This window comes from Penicillium roqueforti (assembly GCF_015533775.1).
Source record: "Penicillium roqueforti strain LCP96 04111 chromosome Unknown scaffold_07, whole genome shotgun sequence".
Classification (NCBI taxonomy): Eukaryota; Fungi; Ascomycota; class Eurotiomycetes; order Eurotiales; family Aspergillaceae; genus Penicillium; species Penicillium roqueforti.
The window spans coordinates 169,777-194,642 of NW_024067571.1; the positions used below are offsets into that span (position 1 = coordinate 169,777).

Below are 24,866 nucleotides of genomic sequence, written 5' to 3' on the forward strand. Positions count from 1 at the left end.
AACTACATCTTGCTATAGAAACCCAAGCATCTAGGTAGTAAAATTTCGAGAATATAGGGCACTAGTCCCTGATTTATATATAGCTTCATACACGGGGTGAGAGAAGTGTTTTCAACTGGACAGCATTAGGAGTTTCATTGAGCAAATCCATTCATATTGATAATTCACGACGCTTTAATACAAGATAAACAGCAATTTTCAGTAATCTCATCCAATGACGATCACTTCTAGTGAGACCCAATTTCTCCTGACCCTTAAAGTCGAGCTAAATATTTCCAAAATTTCTTCCCAAAACTCCGAGGCGATTTTGCGATAGCACCATCACTCGCTTTCCGAACACTAGCCGCCATATCATAGGATGGAGGGCTTTGGCCAAGTTTGTCATTCATATTATTCACCTTTGAGGACTCAAGTAACCGTCCAGAAGAGCAAAAGTAGTCACCGCGATCCTGAGAGTTTTGGGCTAGCTCTCTTCGCATCTGGCTGTTGGGATTCTGCTTTAAAGAAGCATAAGCTCGGTTGAACTCACTGTCGGAGAGTCTTTCCATAGCGATATAGATTTCGGGGTTTCCTATGCGTTCTTTTAGAACATTTGATAACTTTATAACCAACTGCATCTCCTCTTTCAATAACAGAAAGAACTTTTCAAGGTAGTCTATCATTGGCGGGGTACCGTCGTCGTGCGTAGGGTGATTCTCTGCTAACTTTTCGAGCTCTGTCTCTAGTTTTATAAACTGTTGCAGTAGTAACCGGCGAGTACGCTCGTTCTCGATGACAGAGGTGAGTGCATCTGGGCTCGGCTCGCATAAGTGGTATTGTGGAGAAGGGTGATAGTCGGAGACTAGCTTCAATTCTTGGCTTCCAAGTAGTTCGGACATTTTAGAGATAATGAAACGATTCTCGTGTGGTAAACTTTGGTATAAGATAGAGAAGGAATATTGAATATAATTTGGGATCGAGGTTTGAAATAGTAGAAAGATATATCTACCTGGGCATCCTTGATACGTATACTCCTTGCCGCCGCCTAATAAGGAATGGATCTCTACCTAAGGTAGCTTCCCTCCCAAACCTTGGGACTAATCCGAGCCCCTCTCACCTTTAGCAATTAATCCTTGATCATGCTCAACCAGGGCGTGATCGGTAAACTTATTTTGCGCGTTTACCAGACAAAATTGGCATTGGGTCCAAACCTAGCGACGCCGAATTATATCGTTTTGGAATCGGAGCTTGTAATCAATACGTCACGAAGTCACAATTCTTAATCACAGACAGTAGCCCTGGAGTCTTTTCGCTCTCAATATTACAAGAAATCCATAGACCAGATTGACTCTCCCGATCTACTCATTTTTACATCGCGTATGTATCCAAATCAGTCTCCTGCTTCACGCTCAGCATCATCTTTCGCCTTGGAGGCTCGAAGATGTCGCAATGTGGAAAGATGCTCCTCGGGCTGCTTCATATTTTTTGGAAGAAAGCGCCAAAATACTCCACGATACTTTGTTTGAATGAGCGCATCTTACAGAAGATCTACCGACACCTCTCACTAGTCGATCAAGTTTGTCTATCTCTCAGCTGCAAAGAGCTCTTCGCCCTATTCGGGACGATTGTGAAGCACAACGATCTTGAATTTCCACGACTCTTGCTTATTAGAAATCCAATACTGTGCGTGAACAGTCAGGATGTGCTGCGAAATCAACTCCTTCTTCGACTCGAAAATCGCCGCTGGGCCTACTGTGCAAAGTGCTTGAAACTTCATCCACGGAAAGAATTTGCAAAATATCTCCTGAGACAATCAGCCCTGGAGAGATCCTGCGTATACTATGCTGGTATAGTTGACCTATGTCCCTGAGCCCAAAGTCAAGATCCTCAAATCAAGCACAACGCCAGCCGAAACCAAATATGGCCCATTCGAGTATGACTATGACAATGGAGAAACCCCTAGCCTCGGCCACGTCTGTATGTTTAGCAGATCTGGCTACGATGTGCGAGTTGCTCTGGTTTTATATATTAATAAAACTGGCAAGTTATGTGTAGCGGCTCGGCATACTATAAGCTTCTCCTCCTCCGCCCATCTCACAGCTGAGCCGACCTTTGCTTGTTCTCATCAGGATCTCCTATCTCTCGTCCCAGGGAAACTTACTGCAAAAGATCCTCACACGTACCACATTTTGGCTACTTCAAGACCTCATCAGTATCTCATGTCTCTTGTCCCCGGGGAGCTGGTCCCAAAAGTCTGTCCCATTTGTCAGACTTTGATTACAAAATACGATTTGCCTGAGGATATGATGAATCAGGCTGTTTTCTGGGTGGTTCGAGATTTGGGAAGCTGTGAATGGCCTGCAGACCGACCTTGGTTTGACCAGTGTCGTCTCGCCGGAGCACGGTTTTCACTTAATGAGATATACTGGTGAGTTTATCAAAGGATCTGTGGAGAAAGAAGAGCTAGTACTGATTCCCATATAGGTATCGGTCGCAGAACTTGAATGACTCCAGGGCCATGTGATAACTATAAAAGTACCCCAGAGGCAGGCTTAGACAGCTTCCCACTTCTCTTCTCAGTAGTCACCCCATGGTATTCTAATGACGATCTAACTACGTTGTATCTGTAAAGAGGAAAACAACTAGTGTAGATTCGGCTAAGATCTGATGGACAAGAGGGAGAGAGAGAGAGGAAGAGGGAGCGGAACTATCTAGTGATCTGGACCCACATGGGTGACCGCCTTCCGGTCACCCAACATATTCTCCTCTCTAGCACCCTCTCAGTAACAACTCTGCTCTCACACCTGTTTTGCAAGCAGGGCTATCGGTGCCCCTGTCCCCGTTACAGGGACCCCTCTTCAATAGCTAGACATCAAATGCCAAGGTTGTACGGAGTACCCGTGGAATGCATGCCACAAGGACCGTGCATATATGCACGCCATACCAAACATAGCTTAGCGTGTAACCTTGATGATCTATAAGTGCTCGACGACCTGCATCTTCAATCGACAGCATGGTGCATTTATATGAGACATAGCTGGACAGAATCAGAGATGGGATACAATGGAAGCGTCTGGGTCGATGCGTGAGAGTCGCAATGATATTATCCAGTGGCTTAAGCATGCAGAGTGTACACTGTTGCACCATCTCTTAACGACTCTAGAGACTCTCTAGGACCACACTACTGCCTCAATAATCATCAGAAGTAGGTTGAGCCTCCAGGGTAGTCACATGACTTGTATGTTATTGCTATTGCTATTGCTTTTTCTTTCCTTACTTACCTACATTCATTTATCCTTTAGAGGACTCAACCACATCAGAACACAATCACTTCGACATGCCTGGTAACTATATTTATCATCCACCACATGACTTGTATGTTCTCAATGTCTCTTTTGTTCTCGATGTCTTTTTTCTTTTCTGTTGCTTTCATATACTTACACTTACACTTCAGACAACCCTACCACATTTGCCCTCCGTCTTCCACTTTATGAGGTCTATTCTCGTCTAATTTCAATGATCTGATTTCATGTGCTCTCATCATACTCTACAAATTGGATGAAATGAGGCTGACTGGACCAAGCATGTGGTATCAACCATATCCACTCGACCACGTCCAGCCTTGCCGTGACGAGTTATGGTTCCAGGACAGCAAACACAAAACACAAAACATAACAAAAAAACAAAAAAAAAAAGAAAAAGAAAAAAAACATCCAAGCACTTTCAAGCATCAACTTCAAACAATCATCCACTTCAATCAACCTTCAAATAATCATCCCATTCAAGCATCAACCGTCAACCGACCATCCACTTCAACCATCTACTTCAATCAATATTCAACCAACCACTTCAACCACTTCAACTACTTCAACCACTTCAACCACTTCAACTACTTCAACTACTTCAACTACTTCAACTACTTCAACTACTTCAACTACTTCAACTACTTCAACTACTTCAACCACTTCAACCACTTCAACCACTTCAACCACTTCTATTACTTCTACCACTTCTATGTGTATACCTTCGACTCGCCGAGGAAGTTGCACCTTCCTCGAACATAAGCGAGGAGCACTCTTTGCATAGTTTGCAGAGAAGGGGACGCACAAAACCAGAAGGAAGAGCACAGATGGTTTTCCTTTTCTCTTCTCTCTTCGTACTTGGTATTTGTTCGAAAATGCACTCATTTCTCTGAATTGATCTGGCAGGTAACAATGGGGAGGCCCTATATATTCATGATTACTGATTAACAATAGGTTTTTAAACCTGCACAACCCTTCGATCCCCCCTCCAGCCCTCGAGTGCTCCGGGGTAATTGTTGTGACAGAGACACGCCCCGTACCTGTCCAGTCGTCTCCTCTCCGCCGTCGAGGGGCTATTAGATAGCCAAAACCACCTGTCAGAGAAGATCATCCGGTAGGATTGCAACTGCAAGGAGCGTCGAGATGACAGATTTGCCTACGCAAGTTTAACAGAGCAAGGGGGTGTATAATTGTAAGTGAAGAGTACTTGTCATGGAAAAGGGCTAATATAGTATCTTGGCAGATTTTGAAGAGAGATGCCAGAGCCAGTGCATCGACCAGGTGTTTTTACTGTTTTTACTTTTTTTTAGCTTCTGTGGTATTCTTTCTCATATTATATACATGTTTGTCTGCGGAGAATTGGCCAGCTTGAGTACCTTCGCCCGTAATACCACACACGGGATGAAGGAGGGTATGAAAGAGGGCTTGGAAATTCAGCTGCCGGCTGGGATGGTTGGCTGAGGTGATGCCGAGGCGACGGCGTTCCTCTGTTGTTTTATCTTTGATCACATTTTGCTGGTCTCTCTTATTATGCAGAAAAAGAAAAGAAAAAGAACCTTAGTATGCAATCATGCATTCCGAAGTGCCTCACTTTTGATAGATACGTCATTTGTATGCCACTCAAATTTCTATTAGAAAGTTGCGCTTTTAATTTTAATATACCCGTCATCCTGACAATTTCTCAGCGGTCAGTCAGTCGGTTCCTTCTTTGAACGCGGCAAACTTATGAAACCATGATATTCCTGGAATTTGTGGAATTTATGGACTCAGCAGCTCATTTTATATTCTACATCACCCTCTAATCCCGAAGCCCTCTAATAGACTCAACAGCCTTGAGTGAAACGGTATTTGAAGATGAGCTGTTACATATCGGGGGACGAAACTGATGAAGAGATTGATTTAGAAGAATCTGGAGAGATATGTCTTCTTTAAAGATACCGATACAATACTTTCGAAAACGGACTACCAAGAAAATGGCCTATCGATCTAAAGGGGATATTGGAGACAGAGATTGCACTTCGGGAGAATTCTCAACGCGAGATAGCCTTGAAAGAGAAAATGAAGGAACTTGCTAAGGAAAGTATCAATGTGACTGTTGTTCAAGACTTACGGGAGGAATTGTCTATACTTTCGAAGAAATATTGGACCTTGGAACGACGTTGGTGGAAGATTAAGTCTTCGATTAATGACAGCCCGCTGACCAGAGGTATCGATTACTGGCGTTCACAGCCGAAATGGTACATGCATCGAGTACTTTAGGAAGATTGCGTTGGGAGAAGAGGATGTTGCTGTAGAGACTGTGGATGCTGTTCTAATCGCCAGTTAGAACAGAAATTTGCAGTTGGTCATTGCACCGTGGAGTGTTCTTGTTGTGAGAAATCCCGGGGGTTTGCACTCGACCCAGAGCAAAAATCCCAAATTCAAGATTCCTTCAAGTTTGAAATCAACGGCACAGGTTTCTGGTATTACGATAGAATCAAACTCGCTTCTCTGCTAGGGTTGATGGTCGGCAATTACGAAAACCCTTTGGATCTCATCGTTCGCTTGCCGCCAAGATATACACCTCCCTCTGAGGAATCACGAAGGAGCTTTGTGTCGCTGTCATCACTTGTTAGCTTACGGTCTATGGATATTTCCGAATGAAGCACAAAGCAATGGAGAAAGATAATGGAGAGAGTGGATCGAAAAATGTGTCATCATTGCTCTACCTAGCTAGCTTTATAGCTACCCAATCCGATTCGACACTTCCTGGCTGCTGTAGGTGCTCCAATACTCCACATAGCGCTTGGTAAAACGATACAAGTCCGCTCGATTTTAAAGGAAAAGAGGACATGGATCGAAGGTTTGATCGCATCTAAGCACAACTATATTGTGATCAAATCTCAAGGAAATGAAAATTACTAGCGCGGTAATCTGATATGACGGGTAACGGAGATCAGGTGGAGTTCCGCGTGGACTCAAAAGGTTCTGGGCTCTGGCGGGGGAAAATACAGCGTATTTTACCAAACACGGTCATATCCCAGTCTAGTTAGCCGACATATATGATTAGTCAGAACGGCTGTAACTCAGCACCCTACCGCATCTATAATCTTCATCGCTCACTCCTAGAATCATGGACTGGAATAACCACACTGAACATACCGATAGCCACTACAGTCCCGATGCGGCGGATACGGAGTTCCGCTGCGGTCTCTGCAACAAGGCATACAGTCGCCGTACGTTGATCTATGTGCATGGGATCGATCTGTCGTTTGACGCATCTGATAGGAGATCTCCGAGACCGGCATCGGCGTCGGTGTGCCAAAACTTTCGGCAAGCAACGCGCATCTAAGCGCAAGTCTTGTGAAACTTGCGCCCAAAAGAAGTTGCGCTGTTCATTGACTCGTCCAGCCTGTAGTCGATGTGTTCAGATGGGCACCGCTTGTCACTATCCTAACAGGTCCTCGGCGTCTCTAATCCAGAGAGATCAAGATACAGGCCCGGAGAATGTGTCGTATCTGGAACCAACTCTAGGACCGACATCCACGGGTTTAACCCCCGATGTCCCTGTTTCAGCCATGATTTTGCCCGAGGATGCCAGTAATAGCGCTCCCATTATCGATGACTTCGCCTGGAGCCCAACACTCAATAATATCAATTTTACCGTTGATGAAACTGGCTTTTATGATCAGGCCACATGGCCTGACCCGGCATCAGACTTCGTGGATCATCTATACAGCCCAACGTCCTTCTTTCTTACACCGCAGGAAAGGTTCAAGGCACCCAATTCTCTATTACTTCCGGGAGATCTGATAGGCGTCTCCCTACCACCCCTATCCTCCCCGGCGGGTAGTGGCTACCGAGAGCCGTCCGACTCCGACTTCTCCTAGGATATTACAAATATATTTGCCAGCTCCTTCCTCCCAGACTTGTCCCATCTAGCACTTCGAGACACATCCAGTCTATCTCAGGAGCTTTTCGGGATCCTGCGTGAGTATCCGCGAATGATGCTACAACCCAACTTCTGGTCTCCCTTCATCCACCGCCGTCTCTACCGGTGCGCTGAGAACGGCATGGCCGAGCCTCTCGGTATTGCCCTGGCCTGTGTGTCGGCCTACTCGAACTCCGTCGAGTCCAGCCTTGAGTTCGTTGACAACATGATCAACTCGGAACGGGAGCGGCTGGTCCGGCAAGTTTCACCTTTACAGCGATCGTCCGGAAACCTGTCTCGCCGCCCTGCATGCTGTTTGCATGTATCAGATTTTGGGACTCTTTCGGGGGCCGTCCATGGACAGCCATAGATCGGGGCATAGCACGTTCTTCAAAGATGGGCGTGAAGGGCGTCGCGACGACTTGGGCAAGGCCGCAGAACTTCACGGTTCCTTTTTACTGAAGGTGGGTATTTTAGCGTTTCTCCTCGTTACCCTCAATCTACACCGCTCATTCGCCGATCGCCGTACAGATGACTCGGGGACTCTGCAAGCTGTACCAAAATGCTCTCGTCAGGAACGAAGCAGGCTGGCCCGAGTGGAAATTTGCCGAATCCCTCCGCCGCAACGTATTCTTCGTCCACATCATTAATATACTCGCCGCCGAAGCTCGGAAGCTGCACCGTGACTACTTTGAGCCGTTGAATGATGCCATGATTCTACAGATGCCCCTTCCAGCACCGGAGTACATGTGGCGCGCCTGCAGCGATGAGGAATGGTCAGTGGCCCGCGAATACGCTCGCCCGACATCACCTACTCCGTGTACGCTCCAGGAGTTGCTTGACCTGAACCTTGCGGGAAGTTTGGACGTTGCGTCACTACAACCTTTAACAAGGATGATTTTGGCGTGTCATAGAATTCGGTCTAAGTTTAACGATGCGGATGATTAAATGAGCATATGATTACTCTATTCTTTCATATTCTTTCGTTGTGCTCTCTAATCCCTTGTCTACTTGGCTTTCTGGTGTCATATTGGTGCAAGATCACAAGGTCCCGCGGGCTTGACGTAAATAGGACTAAACTCAGATAGGAAAAGAAGCGGTTTAGGTTCTAGCGGTAATTAAACATTCAGACTACCCGAAAAAGGCACTTATACCGCTGCGTAATATCCTCTACGCACTCTAGATAGCTGGCTCGGGGGAGGGTGGGGCGACGTTGTTGATGGACCCTAAGCTTAATTTACCATGGGATCTCCCCTTTTCTGTAATTTCCATATGTGGACTTGCAACCATGTATCAATTTATTTTACTTAGGCACTCGCACAATGCTACTGATTCGGAAACGGACGAGGTAAAATACCCTACTGCAATGGTTATGGTGAGAACTTTGAACGCTAAATCGTGTTCGCCATTAGAATATCCAACCTCTAGCAATCAAAGGAGTCCACCATTCAGTATGACCCTCATTGTGGAGTGTCCCCCATTGACTCGCCCTCGCAACCTCTCTGTACAATTCCATATCGATAAGACTATCCTTGATGATATTCAAGTCAAGCAAATAATCTTGTCTGCCAGTTCCGTGAAGTGACAGCGATAATAACTGGCGGCGTGGTGGCACTTACGAACCCACTCCAAGTCGTTGAACGCTTGCAATCCACTAGTTCGCAGGCCGATGCGCGGTTGATTGGTAGTATCGGCAATAACCAAGGGGATCGCTGATATTATCACTTCTTCCAGGGTGTATGTTGTTGATGATACGTTCATTTAAGGCCTAGAGTTTCAGTATTACTTATGGTGGGTCACGGAGAGGTGTTGATATAGGCAATGATGACCTCTTGGGGAGTCCCCGTACCTATCACGCCCAGAGTAATGCTTCTCAACACAATTGAAATCCACGAGTGGCTTTTCACCATATGTGGATCCTATAATAATACCACTCGGGTGTTTGATATGATCGCCCATAGCTAGCGGGGGCCGTTATATCGAACGGGTGATTCGGTGAGCTGGAACGGCCACGGCAGATTGAAATGGTCGCGCGTGGGGCTTTTTTGACCTGAACAACTTCTCAATATTGAATTATCCAATAGTGTTTCTCGAGGTCAGGTCACTACGCCAACCGCAACTTCTGCAATGACGATTACGTCAAAGCTATACAGCTGTCTTGTTTTTCTCTGGGTCTTCACCACAACATTCGAACGAATATCCATTCCGCGATCGAAAGTCACGTGGTGATTCCCCTTATCAGAAGCTCAGCCTCAACAAAATACAATAATCTCAGTCCAAAATCAAGGCCGCTGATTCCCGGCCGATTAAGAAAAAAAAAACCTGCGTACAGACAAACCCCGTCGAACCCCGTTCAGATCCCGTTGTTGTAAATCCCAATCACTTTCGAAGAATGCGTGCTGAATTGTGTGAATTCTTTTACCATAAAGATTGCCAAGGCTGCCTAATTAGGCTTAGTCCTAAACTTACCTTTATAATTCTCTTAATTCTACGCAACGTTATTGGCTGAGCCATATGTTCCGCCTTTTTCGTCGGGATTCTGCCGGTTTCAAGAACCAAGAATAAGATTACATAATCCAAAAAATGACATGCATGTCAACCTAAAATGCCAACCTCGGAATACCCTCACTTTAGACAGCCTCTAGCTCTCTCCAACGATCCTTTGATTTCAACGGGGTTTGACTGTTATCCTACACCTTACCATTCTTCCCCATTCCCCCATTCCCCCGTTCCCCCGTTCTCCATCCCCCCATTTCCCCATTTCCCCCTTCCCCACCGGCAGTGTCACCGGGGAGATGTTAGCCCGCGTACGGAGACATCGATGATCACATTTTAGGCCCACTGGCCCCTCTTTTCGGCCTTTGGTCTGCAATAGGAGGTGTTTGGCCTTTTGTATAAAAAAAAAAGGTGAAACATATGCAGGATGTAAAGATAAACTCATAAACTATGAGGACGCACTTGTACCATCTCGGAAGTTCGGCCGGGATGAATATGTCAAAGATCATCTTCTCGGCCTTAGCCCGAGAGAGGACGTCGGTGCCAAGCCCGATAGATGGAGCTATTGCAGGAGACTGAAAAACCAGAAGAATAACGTCTCCAATACATAACCAGGTAATACTAGCCATATGACTTAAATATGGGGCAATTGACATAATTTGCATGTACACTGCCAATCATTCGCCAGTCAAAATGTGAAGAAACCGGCGGTATAGCTGTCTCGGCAGGCGGTAGCTACGATCAAGGGGTTTCCAAGTAATTAACCTACAGAACCGTGGAAGGTTGGAAGCTCCAACAGCAGATGGACCAATCATAAAAGGACAATACAAAGGGTCCATATGAAAAGTGGACTTGGGTGTGTAGTACATGTATTGACCCCGCAAGAAAGTCAAAAACCAAGGACACACATTGTGTCAAGTATAAGTTACAGCATATAAAGACCTTGGAGATTCCCTCGGCTTCCTCTTTCTTGCATCTATTTGTGATACCCTGTGCTACCATGTCCCTCTACACTACCATTAAGACTCCCAATGTCACTTATGAACAGCCCCTTGGCCTGTACGATTTCCCCCCTAATATCAATGATCAGTTCGCTAATTGGTTGCTGCTTCTAGGTTCATCAACAACGAGTTCGTCAAGGGTGTTGACGGCAGGACTTTCGAGACCCTAAACCCCACCACCGAAAAGCCCATCACCTCCGTCTACGAGGCTTCCGAGAAGGATGTTGACATCGCTGTCAAGGCTGCCCGTGAAGCCTTCGAGGGTCCCTGGAAGAAGGTGACCCCTTCGGACCGTGGTCGTATGCTGACCAAGCTGTCCGAGCTTTTCGAGCGTGATATGGAGACCCTGGCTTCCATTGAGGCCCTCGATAACGGCAAGGCCGTCACTATGGCCAAGGTCGATATTGCCAATGCGGCTGGCTGCCTACGCTACTACGGTGGCTGGGCCGACAAGATCACTGGCCAGACCATTGACACTAATTCCGAGACTCTTTCCTATACCCGTCACGAGCCCGTTGGTGTCTGTGGTCAGATCATCCCCTGGAACTTCCCTATTCTTATGTGGGCCTGGAAGATTGGTCCCGCTATCGCTGCCGGTAACACTGTGATCATTAAGACCGCTGAGCAGACCCCTCTTTCTGGTCTATACGCCTCTAAGCTTATTGTTGAGGCTGGCTTCCCCCCAGGTGTTATTAACGTCATCTCCGGCTTTGGTCGTGTTGCTGGTGCCGCTATCTCGAGCCACATGGACATTGATAAGATCGCCTTTACTGGTTCCACCCTTGTCGGCCGTATGATCCTACAGGCCGCCGCGAAGTCTAACCTGAAGAAGGTTACTCTAGAGCTGGGTGGCAAGTCCCCCAACATCGTCTTCGAGGATGCCGATATTGATAACGCCATCTCATGGGCTAACTTTGGTATCTTCTTCAACCACGGCCAGTGCTGCTGCGCCGGTTCTCGCTTGTTGGTCCAGGAGAGCATTCACGATAAGTTTGTGGCTCGCTTCAAGGAGCGTGCCGCCCAGAACAAGCTCGGCAACCCCTTCGAGGGTGACACCTTCCAGGGCCCTCAGGTTTCGCAGCTTCAGTTTGACCGTATCATGGAGTACATCAACCACGGCAAGAAAGAGGGTGCCACTGTCGCTTTTGGTGGTGAGCGCCACGGTACTGAGGGCTACTTCATCCAGCCCACTGTTTTTACCGACGTCACTCCCGATATGAAGATCGCCCAAGAGGAAATCTTCGGCCCTGTTATCGCCGTCACCAAGTTTAAGGATGAGGCCGATGCCATCCGCATTGGCAACGGCACCAACTACGGTATGTATTATTCACATTCATCGTGAAATTATGATTTGTCGTTCTAACTGTATCTAGGTCTCGCTGCCGCCGTTCACACCAAGAACATCAACACTGCCATCCGCGTTTCTAACGCTCTCAAGGCTGGGTATGTCATATCTCATTATTTACTGCTGTAACAGAGCTAACTTTACTGCAGTACCGTGTGGATCAACAACTACAACATGATCTCTTACCAGGCTCCCTTCGGTGGCTTCAAGGAGTCCGGCATTGGCCGTGAGCTCGGTTCATATGCTCTTGAAAATTACACCCAGGTCAAGACTGTGCACTACCGCCTAGGCGATGCTCTGTTCTAAAATGACCAAGAATATAAGAAATTTCATCTGGGTGATTGAATGCAATGAAGTGATGATACGTGATTGGAAATTTTCGTTTTGTATAGAGTCCAAATTGAAGAACATTGGTTCCTCAACCGCTTTTCCGATACCTCGTAGGACTTCTATATTTGATTATGCGCTATTAAGATCCTACATAGTCCCTTTTGATCGCCAGAACTATTACATACAATTAGTAAAATCCAGGTGTTTCATAGTATCGTTATCAAGCTAAGTGAGCAAGCACACCAGACCAGCCTAAGCAACAGCGGTTTATTCCTGGGTCATTCTGTGTAAGCCTCCTTCCTATCACCTTCGGCCCTTGCTATCGTGTTCGATGTTCGAGGTCCTTGTTGAAATGACTGAGTGAACTGGGCATCGGGCCGAGGATCCACATGCGGAACGAACAGTCAAAACTCCATTTCCTGCCAGACAGATAGATAGTCTTAAGCAATACACAACATGAAATGACAGCCAAGATCATTGTTCCCATACTCAGTAATCTAAACATCAACAAATCTAAACATCAACAGTCCTTCCGCTGGTTCCATGTATGTAAGACTCTTCCTCACCATCTCCAGCCCTTGGCATCACGTCTGAGATCATTTGCCAGATCAGGTAGGTACCTATCGTCATTCAAGGATATCAGAGCCAGAGAAAAATTCGCGAAGTTAATTCGAGTCCATTTTGTGTCCGTGTCAACACGCTCGGCTCATTTGAATCCGGAGATTTTCCTAAATTCCATTGGCTTGAGATTGCAAGAGATTTTGTAGGACATACAACTTGAGTGTGGCCTTGTTCCAGATGATCTTTGACGGAACCAAAAATGCGGCTCATAGCCGAACTTCGGAAGTTCCCTGGATCGAGTCAGCCGTGGATACGCGACGATATTCAATGTGCTTAGTGACAACCCTGTATGCCTCTTCAAAATTCCAGCGGATTTTCTCCCACGTCGCGTAGGGAAGAGCCCAGAACTGCTAGATGTCAAGGGATTCGCCTTCCACCTGTTCCCATACAAGGTGGATGATATAACCACCCGGGACAATGTCATGTTCGTCTTGTTAGCCAATGCGATATCCAAGCAGCCGAGGAGTGACAGAGCATTCTTTCTCTGTGAGAAGTTTCAAGGCTTCCAATTCCACATGATCACCTGGTGGACCGGCCTGGGGTTTCCGCACATCTGAATCCTCAAGTCGGGTACCATCAAGAGGAATCTGTTTGTAGATGCGCATGAAGGCCGTCTCTTTCCCGTCGCGACAATGATACTTTCCCTCGGTGAAAGCTGGACCCATGCCAACGGCCGACTCCTCTGGTGTGATGGGGATTGGAAGTTCGCTTAACTTTTCAATGACGGTCCATTCCCAAAGGGGATAACGAGTAGCATCCGGGCCGTCCTCAAAGCCGATAGTGATCTTTTTACCAGACATATTGGGAAGAAAATGGATTTCAGCCATGGTGAGCGTGTACGGGGAATATTATGGAAGCTAATAAATGTCAAGAAATTGGATGGAGATGAAGATGGGAAAAGGGAAGAGGTTGGTTTGATGGAGGTGAGGATAAAGTCAACGGGAAAGTTGGTCCCAGGTACAAATTCTAGAGGATTGGCGTGACAACATTACATCACCACCTAGCTCAATATACAAACATCTTGATGAAAACAAGCCAAGCTAAAAGAAAAGCATTATGCTCCAACTGCGCCGATCGTGATTCCATTCGGCAGTTCAAGTCCGATGGGAAGTCCACACAGAAATTTGTCGGTATAGGTTGTCCCGCGCTTTGCCGCGAGTTTCTCTTCGATATCCCTATACATGTCATAGCTAGTTGCTTGTCAGTATTTCCTAACGCCTGAAGTCGATCGAACTCACGCATTCATTTCCTCTATTGTAAGAACCTTCTTCGCGTCTTCGACTTTATAGGTGGGAATATCTTTGTTGACGGAGAAACCTATGCGCTAGTCAGAAAATAATGCACCACAACACCCGTTGAATGAAATCCACTCACCAATCCGCTCGTTGATATTGTAAGCCGCCTTGGCCGCTGCTGCCTGCACTCTTGTAACCCGAGGCAGACGTACCTCCTGGTAAACAGCGAGGGCTTGGGTAATATCCCCAGAGAAATAACGCTTACCAAATAAGATTCCAAGTGCTGCCGCATCTTCAATAGCCATGCAGGCTCCTTGGCTTTGATGAGGCATCATCGGGTGTGCAGCATCCCCCAAGAGACAGGTGCTACCGCGTTGAAGATACGGGTACGGGTCATGGACCCAGAGACGCCATGGTTTGATCTCTGTCCCAATCTTCAGATGGTCAAACACTTGTCGGTCTAATTCTGGGTATGGGGCGAGAAGTTCCTCAACAGGGCGGTCTTCGGCCCCCCATGCCTGTGTTGAATAGTCGCCTTGCTCACGTGGGAAGAAGCAGTAGTACGACAGAAGCTCACCACCGTTACAGGGTGACAGAACAATCTTATCCCATTTTCCTTCCTGTCCACCCCAGTACTCCAGTGCGCTATCTTCGGCGTAGTTCACCAGGCCGAGCCTGATGGCATCCTCGGTTTTGACATTGGTGTGCAAGCAGCTCTGATCGGAGGCTCGCTTTTCTGGCGTAATTCCAATGATTCCTCGAACGGCCGACCCGATTCCATCTGCCCCCACGATTAGGTCGTGGCTTACAACCTCACCGTTCTCGAAGACGACCGTACTCGTCTTCAGATCGATATCGCTGCACTAGATCCCAGGCAATATTAGCGCATGCTCAATTACAGACAGCTTCCATTGATAACTATACCCGGTAGTTCACTTTGAGAGTTGCTGGCGCTCCTTCGCCCTCGCCCAGTGCCGAATCCTTTAGCATGGCATGCATATATTGGCGATGAAACATGTTGTAGACATATCCCCAGCGCTTCTCATAATCGTCGAGGTCGTACACACTGACGGGCTCGCCCGTATTCCAGTCGCGGTTGATAAGCTTCTTCAAAACCACCGGGTCACCCTTGGCGATATCCACGTTCCACTCGTGTAGCCAGCGGGTTCCATTGGCAGCACACGAAACCGAAGCGCCGACTTCACCTGCGAAGTCCGACTTTTCGTAGATGGTCACAGTGTGTCCTGCACGACGTAAGGCAACTGCAACGGACATTCCCCCGATGCCCCCGCCAATAACGCCGACATTGAGACTCCTCCAGCCTGGCATGGTGAATATAGATAAATCAATAAAACGGGGTTTGAGGCGGGTTGAAGTGAAGCAGAAAGATGTGAGTGTCAAGTAAAATATATAGCAAATTGTCTCTCATATTAATTTCTTATCTCTATATCTTCTCATATATACTTCACAGGTCCCGACCCTACGTCGGCTGGCGGATAGTGCACTCGGGTCACCGCGGGCCGCGCACTAGCGCTTATCTTCGGCTCAATTCAACAGCGTTATCCGATCAAAAGATTCATTCACAGGAAGGCTGAAGGTAAAGTGGAAATTGAAAGAGGGAAAAACATACAATAGTAAGGACACCCTATACAGCGCAACTAAGATCCCAGGGGTGGGAAATCCATATCACATTTAGGTCGTCTTACCTACTTGCCAAAGCTTTCCATTCTCAGCCTTGTCACTTTCTCGATAGGATAGATGATTTGATTCTGAAATTGTATTCACATGCTAACTAGCAGAGAGTCTTTAATTGATCAAAGGCGACCGGTATGTAATACTAGTTATGGCTCAATTGTACGAAGGAGTTCGGTTGAAAATTCTATTAATTTTGTTCTATCACCGGCAAGCCAGGTGATCCCTAGCTCCGTCTCTGAATATCATGGTACGGCTAGAAGTCATGTAATAGATAGTGATACCATATGGATACCATGGTAAATTACACAGCCAGAAATATCCCTCAAGTGGCGCTATACCCGAAGTAGCTTTTAGGTAGGTGGAAATTCGGTATCCAACGTCGTGGAGAGTGAGCAATGAGATGATGCAAGTGAGAGATTTCAGGGCTTTAGAAACCAGCTTTTCCCAGCCCGCTGTCATGATTCATAAAAGGAATTCTTGATTGTAAGTGGAGATAGGTTGAGGTTGGGTTGGAATCTATGGTTTCAATAAGGTTTGTGACAATGAGCTGTTGCATTCTTCACATTTCTTGTCTAATTTATGCTTCTACAGTCCCTCTTCAGGTCGGAATGCCTCTTCGGTCCGAAATGAAGAGAAGACCCGAGAGGAATGAAGGGATCGGGAAACCGAGAATATCGGGATCGGATCCCAGGAGAATAGGAGGAATCTTGGCTTCCCATACCATTGATATCTTGATGGGAACAGCATATTTGTATGAGAATGCGTGGGGGTCGAATGCAGTACTAAATCAGGGCTGATATTGGATCCTCCATCTTTGAATCTAACACCTGAATACACTGCTAGAAGTCATTGTTCAACTGAATAGACCCGGCCTAATTTCTGCAGTCTTCTGAATGTGGTCGGTTAAAACTAATGATAATCAAGGCACATGATAGCCTTCAAATAAGTGTTTCTATAAGGGCGAAAAGACTAACCACAACCCTAACCTTGAAGGAATTCGCTTCATCTTACTTTCTATGCATCCCTCGCTTTGAAATACCAGAAATATATCACTCATGTTGCACTGACATTCACCCCCACGCCGGGGTGCTCCTTACGTAGTCCTTAAATGCGCTTAAACACGAGGATACCCCACGCGGGGAGATGATCTTTTCTAAATGCAACCTCGTCCCCTGTTGTTTCTCCCCACAAAAAGCTTCTCCCCACAAATAGCCAGTAAATGATGATATGATCGGGGTAAGTCCGGGGTCTGGCTTTACCCCGGTCTTTTGCAGGTTTTCTGCGGGGAAAGGTATTCGGGTGTACCGTCATATAACATGGGTTTGATTGGAATAGCAGTTATAGCCCAGCAAGTTTTGGGCATTGCTTCTTATGCCATACTGCTCCCGGACCACTAGATATCAACGCCACATATCTCACCCCTGTAGAGGATTCCACACAACTCGCAACTCGTCCGACTTCCGAGTCTCACTTTCCACGTGTGATTTTTTTCTTCTTCTCCCTCCTTATACCCCTTGCCTCCTCTGGTATCTTCTTATCAACTTTGGCTCAGACTTTATATGAATTAGCTGGTGTAGTCTTGCTGCTTATTTATCCTTCTCTCGTCTTCCTCATACTTCCTCCTTCTCATATTGGAAAAGCAAACAGAAATGTCTTCCAGAAACTCAGACATCGGGGTGGGAGATATTGACAAGTCTCGCGTCGACAATGTCGAAATAGTCGCCAATGCCGACAGGCCCAACCCACAGAAAGAAGCCCCCGAATACGTTGCCAACCTGACGCCCGAAGAACGCATGAAGGCCGAGAAAGCTCTCGTTCGCAAGATTGACCTGCGTCTACTACCCATGATAATCATCATGTACATTCTCAACTACCTTGATCGTAACAACATCGCCTCCGCTCGACTAGCAGGCCTCGAGGAAGACCTAGGGCTTGTGGGCAACCAGTTCGCGACCTGTGTCAGTATATTGTTCGTCGGGTATCTGTTGATGCAGATCCCATCCAACCTGATGCTGAACAAATTCGGCAAGCCAGCCCTCTACCTCCCTGTTGCTATGGTTATATGGGGTATCATTTCCACCGCTACAGCCGCTGCTCAGAGCTACACCGGTCTCGTGGTCATCCGCTTCTTTCTAGGTTTCGTCGAGGCTGCCTACTTCCCAGGCTGCTTGTACTTCCTGAGTGTTTGGTACACCCGCAAGGAGTTGGGCTTCCGCACCGCAGCGCTGTTCTCTGGATCCTTGCTCTCGGGTGCTTTCTCGGGTCTGATCGCAGCAGGTATCACTAAAAACATGGACAACGTGCTCGGACTGCGCGCCTGGCGATGGCTATTCATCATCGAAGGTGCCGTCACTATTGCGATTGCCTTCATCTCAATCTTCGTTCTCCCTAACTTTCCCCGCACGACCAGCTGGCTTTCGGAGGAAGAGAAGCAACTCGCCGTGTGGCGCCTGGAAGAAGACATCGGCGAAGACGACTGGGTCGACAGCGAACAGCAGACCTTCCTGCATGGAGCCAAGCTCGCCTTCGCAGACATCAAGACCTGGATCCTGATGCTCATGATCCTCTGTATTGTCTCCTCTGCCTCAGTCACCAACTTCTTCCCAACGGTCGTCAAAACACTTGAATACGGCAACATCGAGACTCTACTCCTGACAGCACCGCCCTACTGCCTGGCCGTCATCTGCGCATTTACCAACGCATGGCACGCAGACCGTAGCGGAGAGCGGTACTTCCACGTCACCGGACCGCTATACATTTCCGTCGTGGCATTCATCATTGCTGCCACCACCACAGCTACCGCACCCCGCTATGTGGCAATGATGCTCATGGTGCCGTCTTTCTACTCCGGTTACGTTGTCGCTCTTGGCTGGATCTCAAATACCCTGCCTCGACCGGCTGCGAAACGTGCCGCTGCTCTGGCTGCTATTAACTGTGTCAGCAATGGCAGCAGTATCTATGCCAGCTATATGTATCCTGATTCTCAGGCTCCGAGATTCGGTCCGTATTCCTCTACCGCTGGCTTTGTTTCTAGCAGTCCTAACTAATCATCCTATAGTGCCTGCCATGTCTGTTGACTGCGCCACGGCTTTCATCGCCATTATCTCTGCAACGGTGCTCCGGTTTATGCTCGTACGTCTCAATAAGAAGCTCGATCGCGGTGAGGAGGTTGAGGGGGCTGTCCCTGGTGAAGGAAGCCGTCGTGGTTTCCGCTTTTTGGTTTAAATCTGGTTATAGTGTTATTTTTATTTCTGATGCCTATGTGGCTATAGTATACGTGCTACACTGGGATCTGCAATAGATATATATTGAGAATATCATTTGACGACCGTGTAAGAGGTCATGATTATATATGTACTATGCTCCGCATAACACGTAGAACTAGATGCTAAGTGGATTCCTTCCCTTTCCAGGCTAATTCGTCAAAGCTGGGTGGCAAAATCCGGGAAGATACCATTTAACGCGCTCAACAAATTGGTGAATCCTAAAGCCAATAGGACTAAAGTCCTAGTGATCACTATGCACTGCGATACCAAGGTCTAACCGGGTGTTTTCCTCCATGCACGTTACGGGCTTGCTTCGGAGGTGGAGGACAAGAATACATACCTTGTGGTCATGCCTGGGAGTTGTTATAAAAATACCATCTTCTCATTACACAATAAACGCGTGATAAAGATATACATAATAATATGCTCACGAATCGAAAAAGGCCGAGAATACAAAGATGCTGTAAAAACAAGCAAATCCACAGCCTCAAGTCATCCTGGTCTGTCTATGCAATTCGGATAGCCGAGTGTCCGGGGAGACCGTTTCCCGTTTCCCCGGATATTCCCCATTATCCGAATACACCGGGCCGATGATGAGTGCCGGGAAGTCCTGAACCGCGACTGAAAACACCAAAACAAAGCTGTCGGATATCATGTCCGAGAATCAAATCATTTTAAAAACCCCAAACTCCAAATCTATGCGGTATAGGAAGATGCCACCAATTCCAAGGTAGCATTTAAGCATTGTTATCCAATACCCCGAATGGGTTCTCGCCCTTTGTGTTCGGGCTAGAGGAAGACTCCTCGGCCCTTTGCTTCTTAGCCCCCTTCTTCGCGGGAACCTTAGCGAACCCCTGTTCAGACTCGGACCGGCTAACCGGGGCCGAGGCAGCATTTGCCTTGGAAGCAGCAGCCGAGCGGGTGCGGACTGGCGAGTCGGGGGTGGTAACCTTGCCGGCGATCTTCTGGGCCTGAGCTTTGATGACCTCATCGTCAGTGGTAGCTTCGCTGTTCTCGCCCTCGATGGCAGCCTTGCGAATTTCACGGCTCAGACTCTTCAGAGCATCCATGCCGGCCTTCTCAGCGGCCTCCATGTGCGTGGGCTGCTTCACTCCTACATCCTTGCGATTCAGGTAGGAGCGGACGAAGAAGCGCGCAAAGAGGTAGGTGAGGGGAAGAAGGTAGGAAACGTTCAACCAGATGGCGAATGCCTGTCCGGTGGTGTCCGCACAGGTCATCATCTGCTGGGAGTAGCCGGATTGCTGGACAGGCGCGGCGGTGAAAGAAGTGCCCACGTTCTCGGCAAGTCCTTCTGCGCCCGCAGCCCGGAATGCCAGCTTCTTCAACCAGGAGACCGCACCAACATCGGTGGTGGCAGAGGCAGCGGCGGAAGCGGCATCGGTCAGGTGTTGTAAGGCGGCGCTACCGGACGGGTAGGGGATAGTGTAGTGGACAAATAGGTAGGCGGCGGCCATGTTAGTTCCGAAGACGAACTGGGTGATTTGCATGGTGGTCAAGCTGCGCTTGATGGCGTTAGGGACGCGAATGCGGAGGGCCGTGAGGGTATAGTAGGTGTACTGAAGTAAAAAAAAGGGTTAGTAAGTTTGCTTAACAAAAGCAATGCGATTGTCCGACTTACCATCATAGCATGAATAGCCGAGTTAACCAAGCAGAAGATCCAAATGGGAGCTGCCATGTAGCGGATACCAGCCCACATGCACATCATAGCTCCCGCGTGGTGGTAGGTCTGTAGGGTGGAGCTCTTCTTGCCCTTGGCCAGAATGATCGCGGTGTCGACAACCTCGTAGAACTTGGACAGATAGAAGAACCAGCCGAAGTAAGCCAAGCCCTGGTTCCATAGACGGCCAGCATCCGTGGGGTCTGGCATGCCGTTGGTGAGGTGGAAGGCGGGGTTGGGAATCGACCACTCGTCAGTAATGGGGCTGTATGTAGCAGCATTGCCGTAACCGCGGGGCCCATTGATCTTGCATAGTGAATCCACAAGTCCGACCAGTCCGTAGGGGTCGTCGGTATCCGGGAAAGAGCTCCTGAATGCCAGGAACATGCCTACGAAGGTCCATGCGGAATACACAGCTAGGAAGACATTGTGAAGAACGACGAAGAGCTTGAACAAACGAGTGTTGCTGAACGCGTATGGCTTATATCCGCGACTTTTGTTGATACGGTTGAGCAGGACCACAGTGATCGCATAGACACTGGCGATTGTGATTGGTAGTCGGACGTCCAGCACCTGGTTATAGAGATCGTTCGGGATGTTGAAGGGCTGCTTCCATGTCGGGGTGTCAACGTGAGGTGCGGGGACGGTCACTGGAAGCTCATGGGGAGGGAAGGCGAGGAGAGAGGCGGGAGGGAAGGCAATGCGAACAATCGCCTGGCCAAACTCGGTGGGCACATGGAAGTCGTGCATGATTATCGCCAACGCGGAAGCGTTCAATTCAACGCGTCAACTAGGGAGAAAGAATATAGGAGAAAAGATATGATTCTAAAGAAGAAAAAGAAAGAAAAGAGAAAACGGTTGAAGTGTTGGAAGCCCAGTGGATCCTCCAGATAAACTGCCCTTGAAATTTCTCAACAAGGGCAATGGCCGACGATCTCGATCCGCCCGCGTTTAGTTTGTTGGGAATTCCAAGGCTTGGCTCCAAACGTGCCGAGGTTGGTAATCGCCACTTGCCTAGAAGAGTAACACCTGTGACCTGTCGTACTCCATTTATGTACGTGCACCCGTGGACATACGGAATATGCAATAGTGGACTTTTCTCAATTGTATACTTCGTGCAGAGTAACTATGGTGTATATATGGCCAGAATTGAGCTTCCGTTGGGGCATTGACCTATAAATTGCACTGCCAACAACTAGGATGATTGGATAATTCTCCGATGTCTTTAGAAGATCAGACCGGGAAGTCCGGACATGTCGGGACTCCGGCCCGGTGATCTGATGCCATCCGCATGCCTCCAAAGCCTGTACTTTGCAGATGCCCCCTACCTCAATAGGGCTGGGTGGGGAAAAGCCGCTGAGTCAGCTGGACAAAGTTCCGAGTTCCCCGGAACATTCTCAACCAAGGTTTGGCCGGCAAAGGTTAAATTGACAAAAAGGCTTGGAGGGCCGGAACTGTCAAGGAAGGAACCCTGGAAGGTGACCTCGGATTATCCAATCGGGATCAGCTGCTTGTTGGGATACTCCAGGGTTGAACCACTGGAATCGGCCCAAAAATGTTGGGGATCTGAAATCAGGTATATAACAACCCTAATCCGATCACATGCAGCCTCGGTCTTACTGGATGTTGAATATGAATGACCCAAGCACGAAGATATGAGACTCACCAGGATAGACAGGGACTATGATGTACAACTATTGTACACCGTACAGGACAAATATATCGTCATCATGACAAATTGTTCGATTTCCATCCTAAAAAAAAAACACCCATCGACGCCAGGAATGCACAACGTAACAAATACAGGGTTAAAAGTACAGTCTTTAGCGGGGCTTGGTGTCATGGGGAATAGGAGGAGGCCCCCCGAGTGGTGTTGGTGACGAACCGTCAACAGGAGACGCACGAAATTCAGCCCGCTTAGGTGGAGGCGGTGGAGGAGCCTTCTTGCGTTGAGCGGGTTCTGTGGATGAGACCGCTGAAGAATTAGAGTGGGCCATGGGGATGGGACGAGCAGGTGGGCGTGGAATCCGTTTGTTGGCTTCGGCGGAGAATTTACGATCCTCCACAAATGTGTTGAAACGTGATGTGACTCCACCCCATTTCTCTTTACCCAACTCGATCTTGTCGGCATGGCGTTCACGGAAATCTTGCACGGAGGATGTGCCCCGTGCGGGCTCCGCCGGTTCCAGGTTCATACTAGAAGTATTCGACGCGGGCCGGGCCGGTGGGCTAGGCGCTGCTGGGGAAGAGCCAGTGAGCCGTGACGCGTAACCACTCAACTTCTGCTTTCCTGAATCGATGGTATCTGCGTGACGCTCACGGAAATCGCCGTATTTCTGCTTTCCCGAATCGATGGTATCTGCGTGGCGCTCACGGAAATCACCGTACTTCTGTTTCCCCGAGTCGATGGTATCTGCGTGGCGCTCGCGGAAGTTATGGAGAGAAGATGTGCTACTTGCAGGGTGCGACTGAGCAGGCGGGGTGGGCGCCGATGGAGATCTCGTGTTCATCTGGGAAAAGCGTGACTGCAGCTCATTGACAGGTGTATGTGCAGGCGACGGAGATTTCTCCTGGCCGATTCCAAATCCAGGAACCGAGACGCCCGCGTTTGCTAGGCGGGACGTAGCATCTTGATTGATATAATCGTGGGAGAGTACCGGGCCAGGGGAATAAGCGGGGAGCGATTCGGAGCTGGAGGATGCATTGCGGGCGGGAAGTCGTGGCGGGGGCTTTGGTGGCCTTTGCTTTGAGATTGAGCTCGAGGCGGAACTTGCAGAGTCCAGTCGCCGCACTGGTGGTGGGGGGAGATTGTCTGTAGAAAGGCCACTTGTGTCGGCGCGATACGGGATTGGTGGGGGCGGCCTTTGGTACTGTTCCTCCTCTACTTCGGCTACTTCTCGGCGATGGGGATCCTGGGCGGTTGTCTGATTTGGCGCAGCGGCGGCTCCATGGTAATTGATATGTTTCGGAGGGGGCCCAAATAAAGATGGGTCTTTTAGGGCCGACAAGGGTTGTGAGACATGCTCGGAGCGGTTTGAGCTGGTTTCATTGCCCTTTCCCATAAACGATGCCTAAAAGCAAGCAATGGTTAATACCAATGGGCCGCGTCGTGAATACACGAAGGGTTAGCTTACCACGTGGCCCCTGATACCCCCCTGTGACGAGGAGCCGTGTCCGGAGCTGGAGGAGTCACCTTCCTTTCCCTTTCCCATCCAACCGGCCTAGTAGCAAATACAAGTCAGCATCAATGGCCGAGGTGCGAGTGAGCCCGAGAAGGGTGAGGGGTGAGGGGTGAGCTTACCACTGAGCCTCTGATACCCCCTTGTGGCTCAGGGGTACGTCCAGAGCCAGAGCCAGAGCCAGAGGATTCACCTTCCTTGCCCTTTCCCATCCACCCAGCCTAATAGCAAGTTCAAGTTATCATCAATGGCCGCTAGAGTTACAAGTCCCAGAGGGACAACGAGGGGTGAGCTTACCACTTGGTTAATGCCTTTGAAATCACCTCGCCAACTCTCCTTCCCACCTTCCTTGCCTTCTGGGTGCCAGCCACCCTTGATAGTATTGCGTAAACCACTCATTCTGCTGCAGACGGAAGTGCGGGGATGACAAGTTGCTAGTTAAGTGGTAAGGGAAGCTGTGACGGCAATATCCCCACTTAATCACGTGCGAGCTTGATATAGTAATTGATCTACAGTGTACATGTGCGTAGACTAGTTATAGGACATAAGTGAATAATTTATGATCGCAAATTCTAAGACAATTCAACTGAATTCCTAATGTTCCTTCACGTGCTTCAAAATATTTGATTGCCAACAGAGTAAGCGGTCTGACCAGATTCTGCGATCACTTCCAGAATAAGTAGGCGGTACATCTCTGCCCCAAACAGGGGTTATAATGAACTTTAAGCATGTCTTTTCGCCTGCATATGGTCAAATGAAAATATGCAGAGAAGATTAGCATGGCCCCTGTACTAAGGATGACACGCTCAATCAAAGAGAAGCTACCTAA

The 24,866-nt window shown here is 48.3% G+C and overlaps 10 protein-coding genes across 10 annotated transcripts; 5 read left to right on the forward strand and 5 right to left on the reverse strand.

Annotated features, from left to right (window-relative positions):
* Positions 1-254: 254 nt before the first annotated feature.
* On the reverse strand, positions 255-878 carry LCP9604111_3885 (uncharacterized protein; the record flags this gene model as incomplete). The annotated part of the gene is made up of 1 exon (XM_039071522.1): positions 255-878. One exon carries the CDS (start codon positions 876-878, stop codon positions 255-257), a length of 624 nt encoding a protein of 207 aa, XP_038929969.1.
* Positions 879-2,198: 1,320 nt separating this feature from the next.
* Positions 2,199-2,503, forward strand: LCP9604111_3886 (uncharacterized protein; the record flags this gene model as incomplete). The annotated part of the gene is made up of 2 exons (XM_039071523.1): positions 2,199-2,407; positions 2,464-2,503. 2 exons carry the CDS (start codon positions 2,199-2,201, stop codon positions 2,501-2,503), a joined length of 249 nt encoding a protein of 82 aa, XP_038929970.1.
* Positions 2,504-6,393: 3,890 nt separating this feature from the next.
* On the forward strand, positions 6,394-7,150 carry LCP9604111_3887 (Zn(II)2Cys6 transcription factor domain-containing protein; the record flags this gene model as incomplete). The annotated part of the gene is made up of 2 exons (XM_039071524.1): positions 6,394-6,496; positions 6,549-7,150. 2 exons carry the CDS (start codon positions 6,394-6,396, stop codon positions 7,148-7,150), a joined length of 705 nt encoding a protein of 234 aa, XP_038929971.1.
* A 117-nt stretch (positions 7,151-7,267) lies between these two features.
* Positions 7,268-8,139, forward strand: LCP9604111_3888 (uncharacterized protein; the record flags this gene model as incomplete). Its single annotated transcript, XM_039071525.1, has 3 exons — positions 7,268-7,404; positions 7,469-7,655; positions 7,723-8,139. The coding sequence occupies 3 exons, from the start codon at positions 7,268-7,270 to the stop codon at positions 8,137-8,139; spliced, it is 741 nt and encodes a 246-aa protein (XP_038929972.1).
* A 2,548-nt stretch (positions 8,140-10,687) lies between these two features.
* LCP9604111_3889 (aldehyde dehydrogenase family protein) lies at positions 10,688-12,339 on the forward strand (the record flags this gene model as incomplete). The annotated part of the gene is made up of 4 exons (XM_039071526.1): positions 10,688-10,746; positions 10,803-12,004; positions 12,062-12,131; positions 12,183-12,339. 4 exons carry the CDS (start codon positions 10,688-10,690, stop codon positions 12,337-12,339), a joined length of 1,488 nt encoding a protein of 495 aa, XP_038929973.1.
* Positions 12,340-13,418: 1,079 nt separating this feature from the next.
* LCP9604111_3890 (uncharacterized protein) lies at positions 13,419-13,811 on the reverse strand (the record flags this gene model as incomplete). Its single annotated transcript, XM_039071528.1, has 1 exon — positions 13,419-13,811. The coding sequence occupies one exon, from the start codon at positions 13,809-13,811 to the stop codon at positions 13,419-13,421; it is 393 nt and encodes a 130-aa protein (XP_038929974.1).
* Positions 13,812-14,038: 227 nt separating this feature from the next.
* LCP9604111_3891 (uncharacterized protein) lies at positions 14,039-15,548 on the reverse strand (the record flags this gene model as incomplete). Its single annotated transcript, XM_039071529.1, has 4 exons — positions 14,039-14,174; positions 14,223-14,301; positions 14,359-15,082; positions 15,144-15,548. 4 exons carry the CDS (start codon positions 15,546-15,548, stop codon positions 14,039-14,041), a joined length of 1,344 nt encoding a protein of 447 aa, XP_038929975.1.
* A 2,015-nt stretch (positions 15,549-17,563) lies between these two features.
* On the forward strand, positions 17,564-19,139 carry LCP9604111_3892 (putative MFS transporter; the record flags this gene model as incomplete). Its single annotated transcript, XM_039071530.1, has 2 exons — positions 17,564-18,914; positions 18,973-19,139. 2 exons carry the CDS (start codon positions 17,564-17,566, stop codon positions 19,137-19,139), a joined length of 1,518 nt encoding a protein of 505 aa, XP_038929976.1.
* A 778-nt stretch (positions 19,140-19,917) lies between these two features.
* LCP9604111_3893 (elongation of very long chain fatty acids protein) lies at positions 19,918-21,608 on the reverse strand (the record flags this gene model as incomplete). Its single annotated transcript, XM_039071531.1, has 2 exons — positions 19,918-20,757; positions 20,820-21,608. 2 exons carry the CDS (start codon positions 21,606-21,608, stop codon positions 19,918-19,920), a joined length of 1,629 nt encoding a protein of 542 aa, XP_038929977.1.
* Positions 21,609-22,681: 1,073 nt separating this feature from the next.
* On the reverse strand, positions 22,682-24,436 carry LCP9604111_3894 (uncharacterized protein; the record flags this gene model as incomplete). The annotated part of the gene is made up of 4 exons (XM_039071532.1): positions 22,682-23,929; positions 23,993-24,079; positions 24,160-24,258; positions 24,335-24,436. 4 exons carry the CDS (start codon positions 24,434-24,436, stop codon positions 22,682-22,684), a joined length of 1,536 nt encoding a protein of 511 aa, XP_038929978.1.
* Positions 24,437-24,866: the final 430 nt, after the last annotated feature.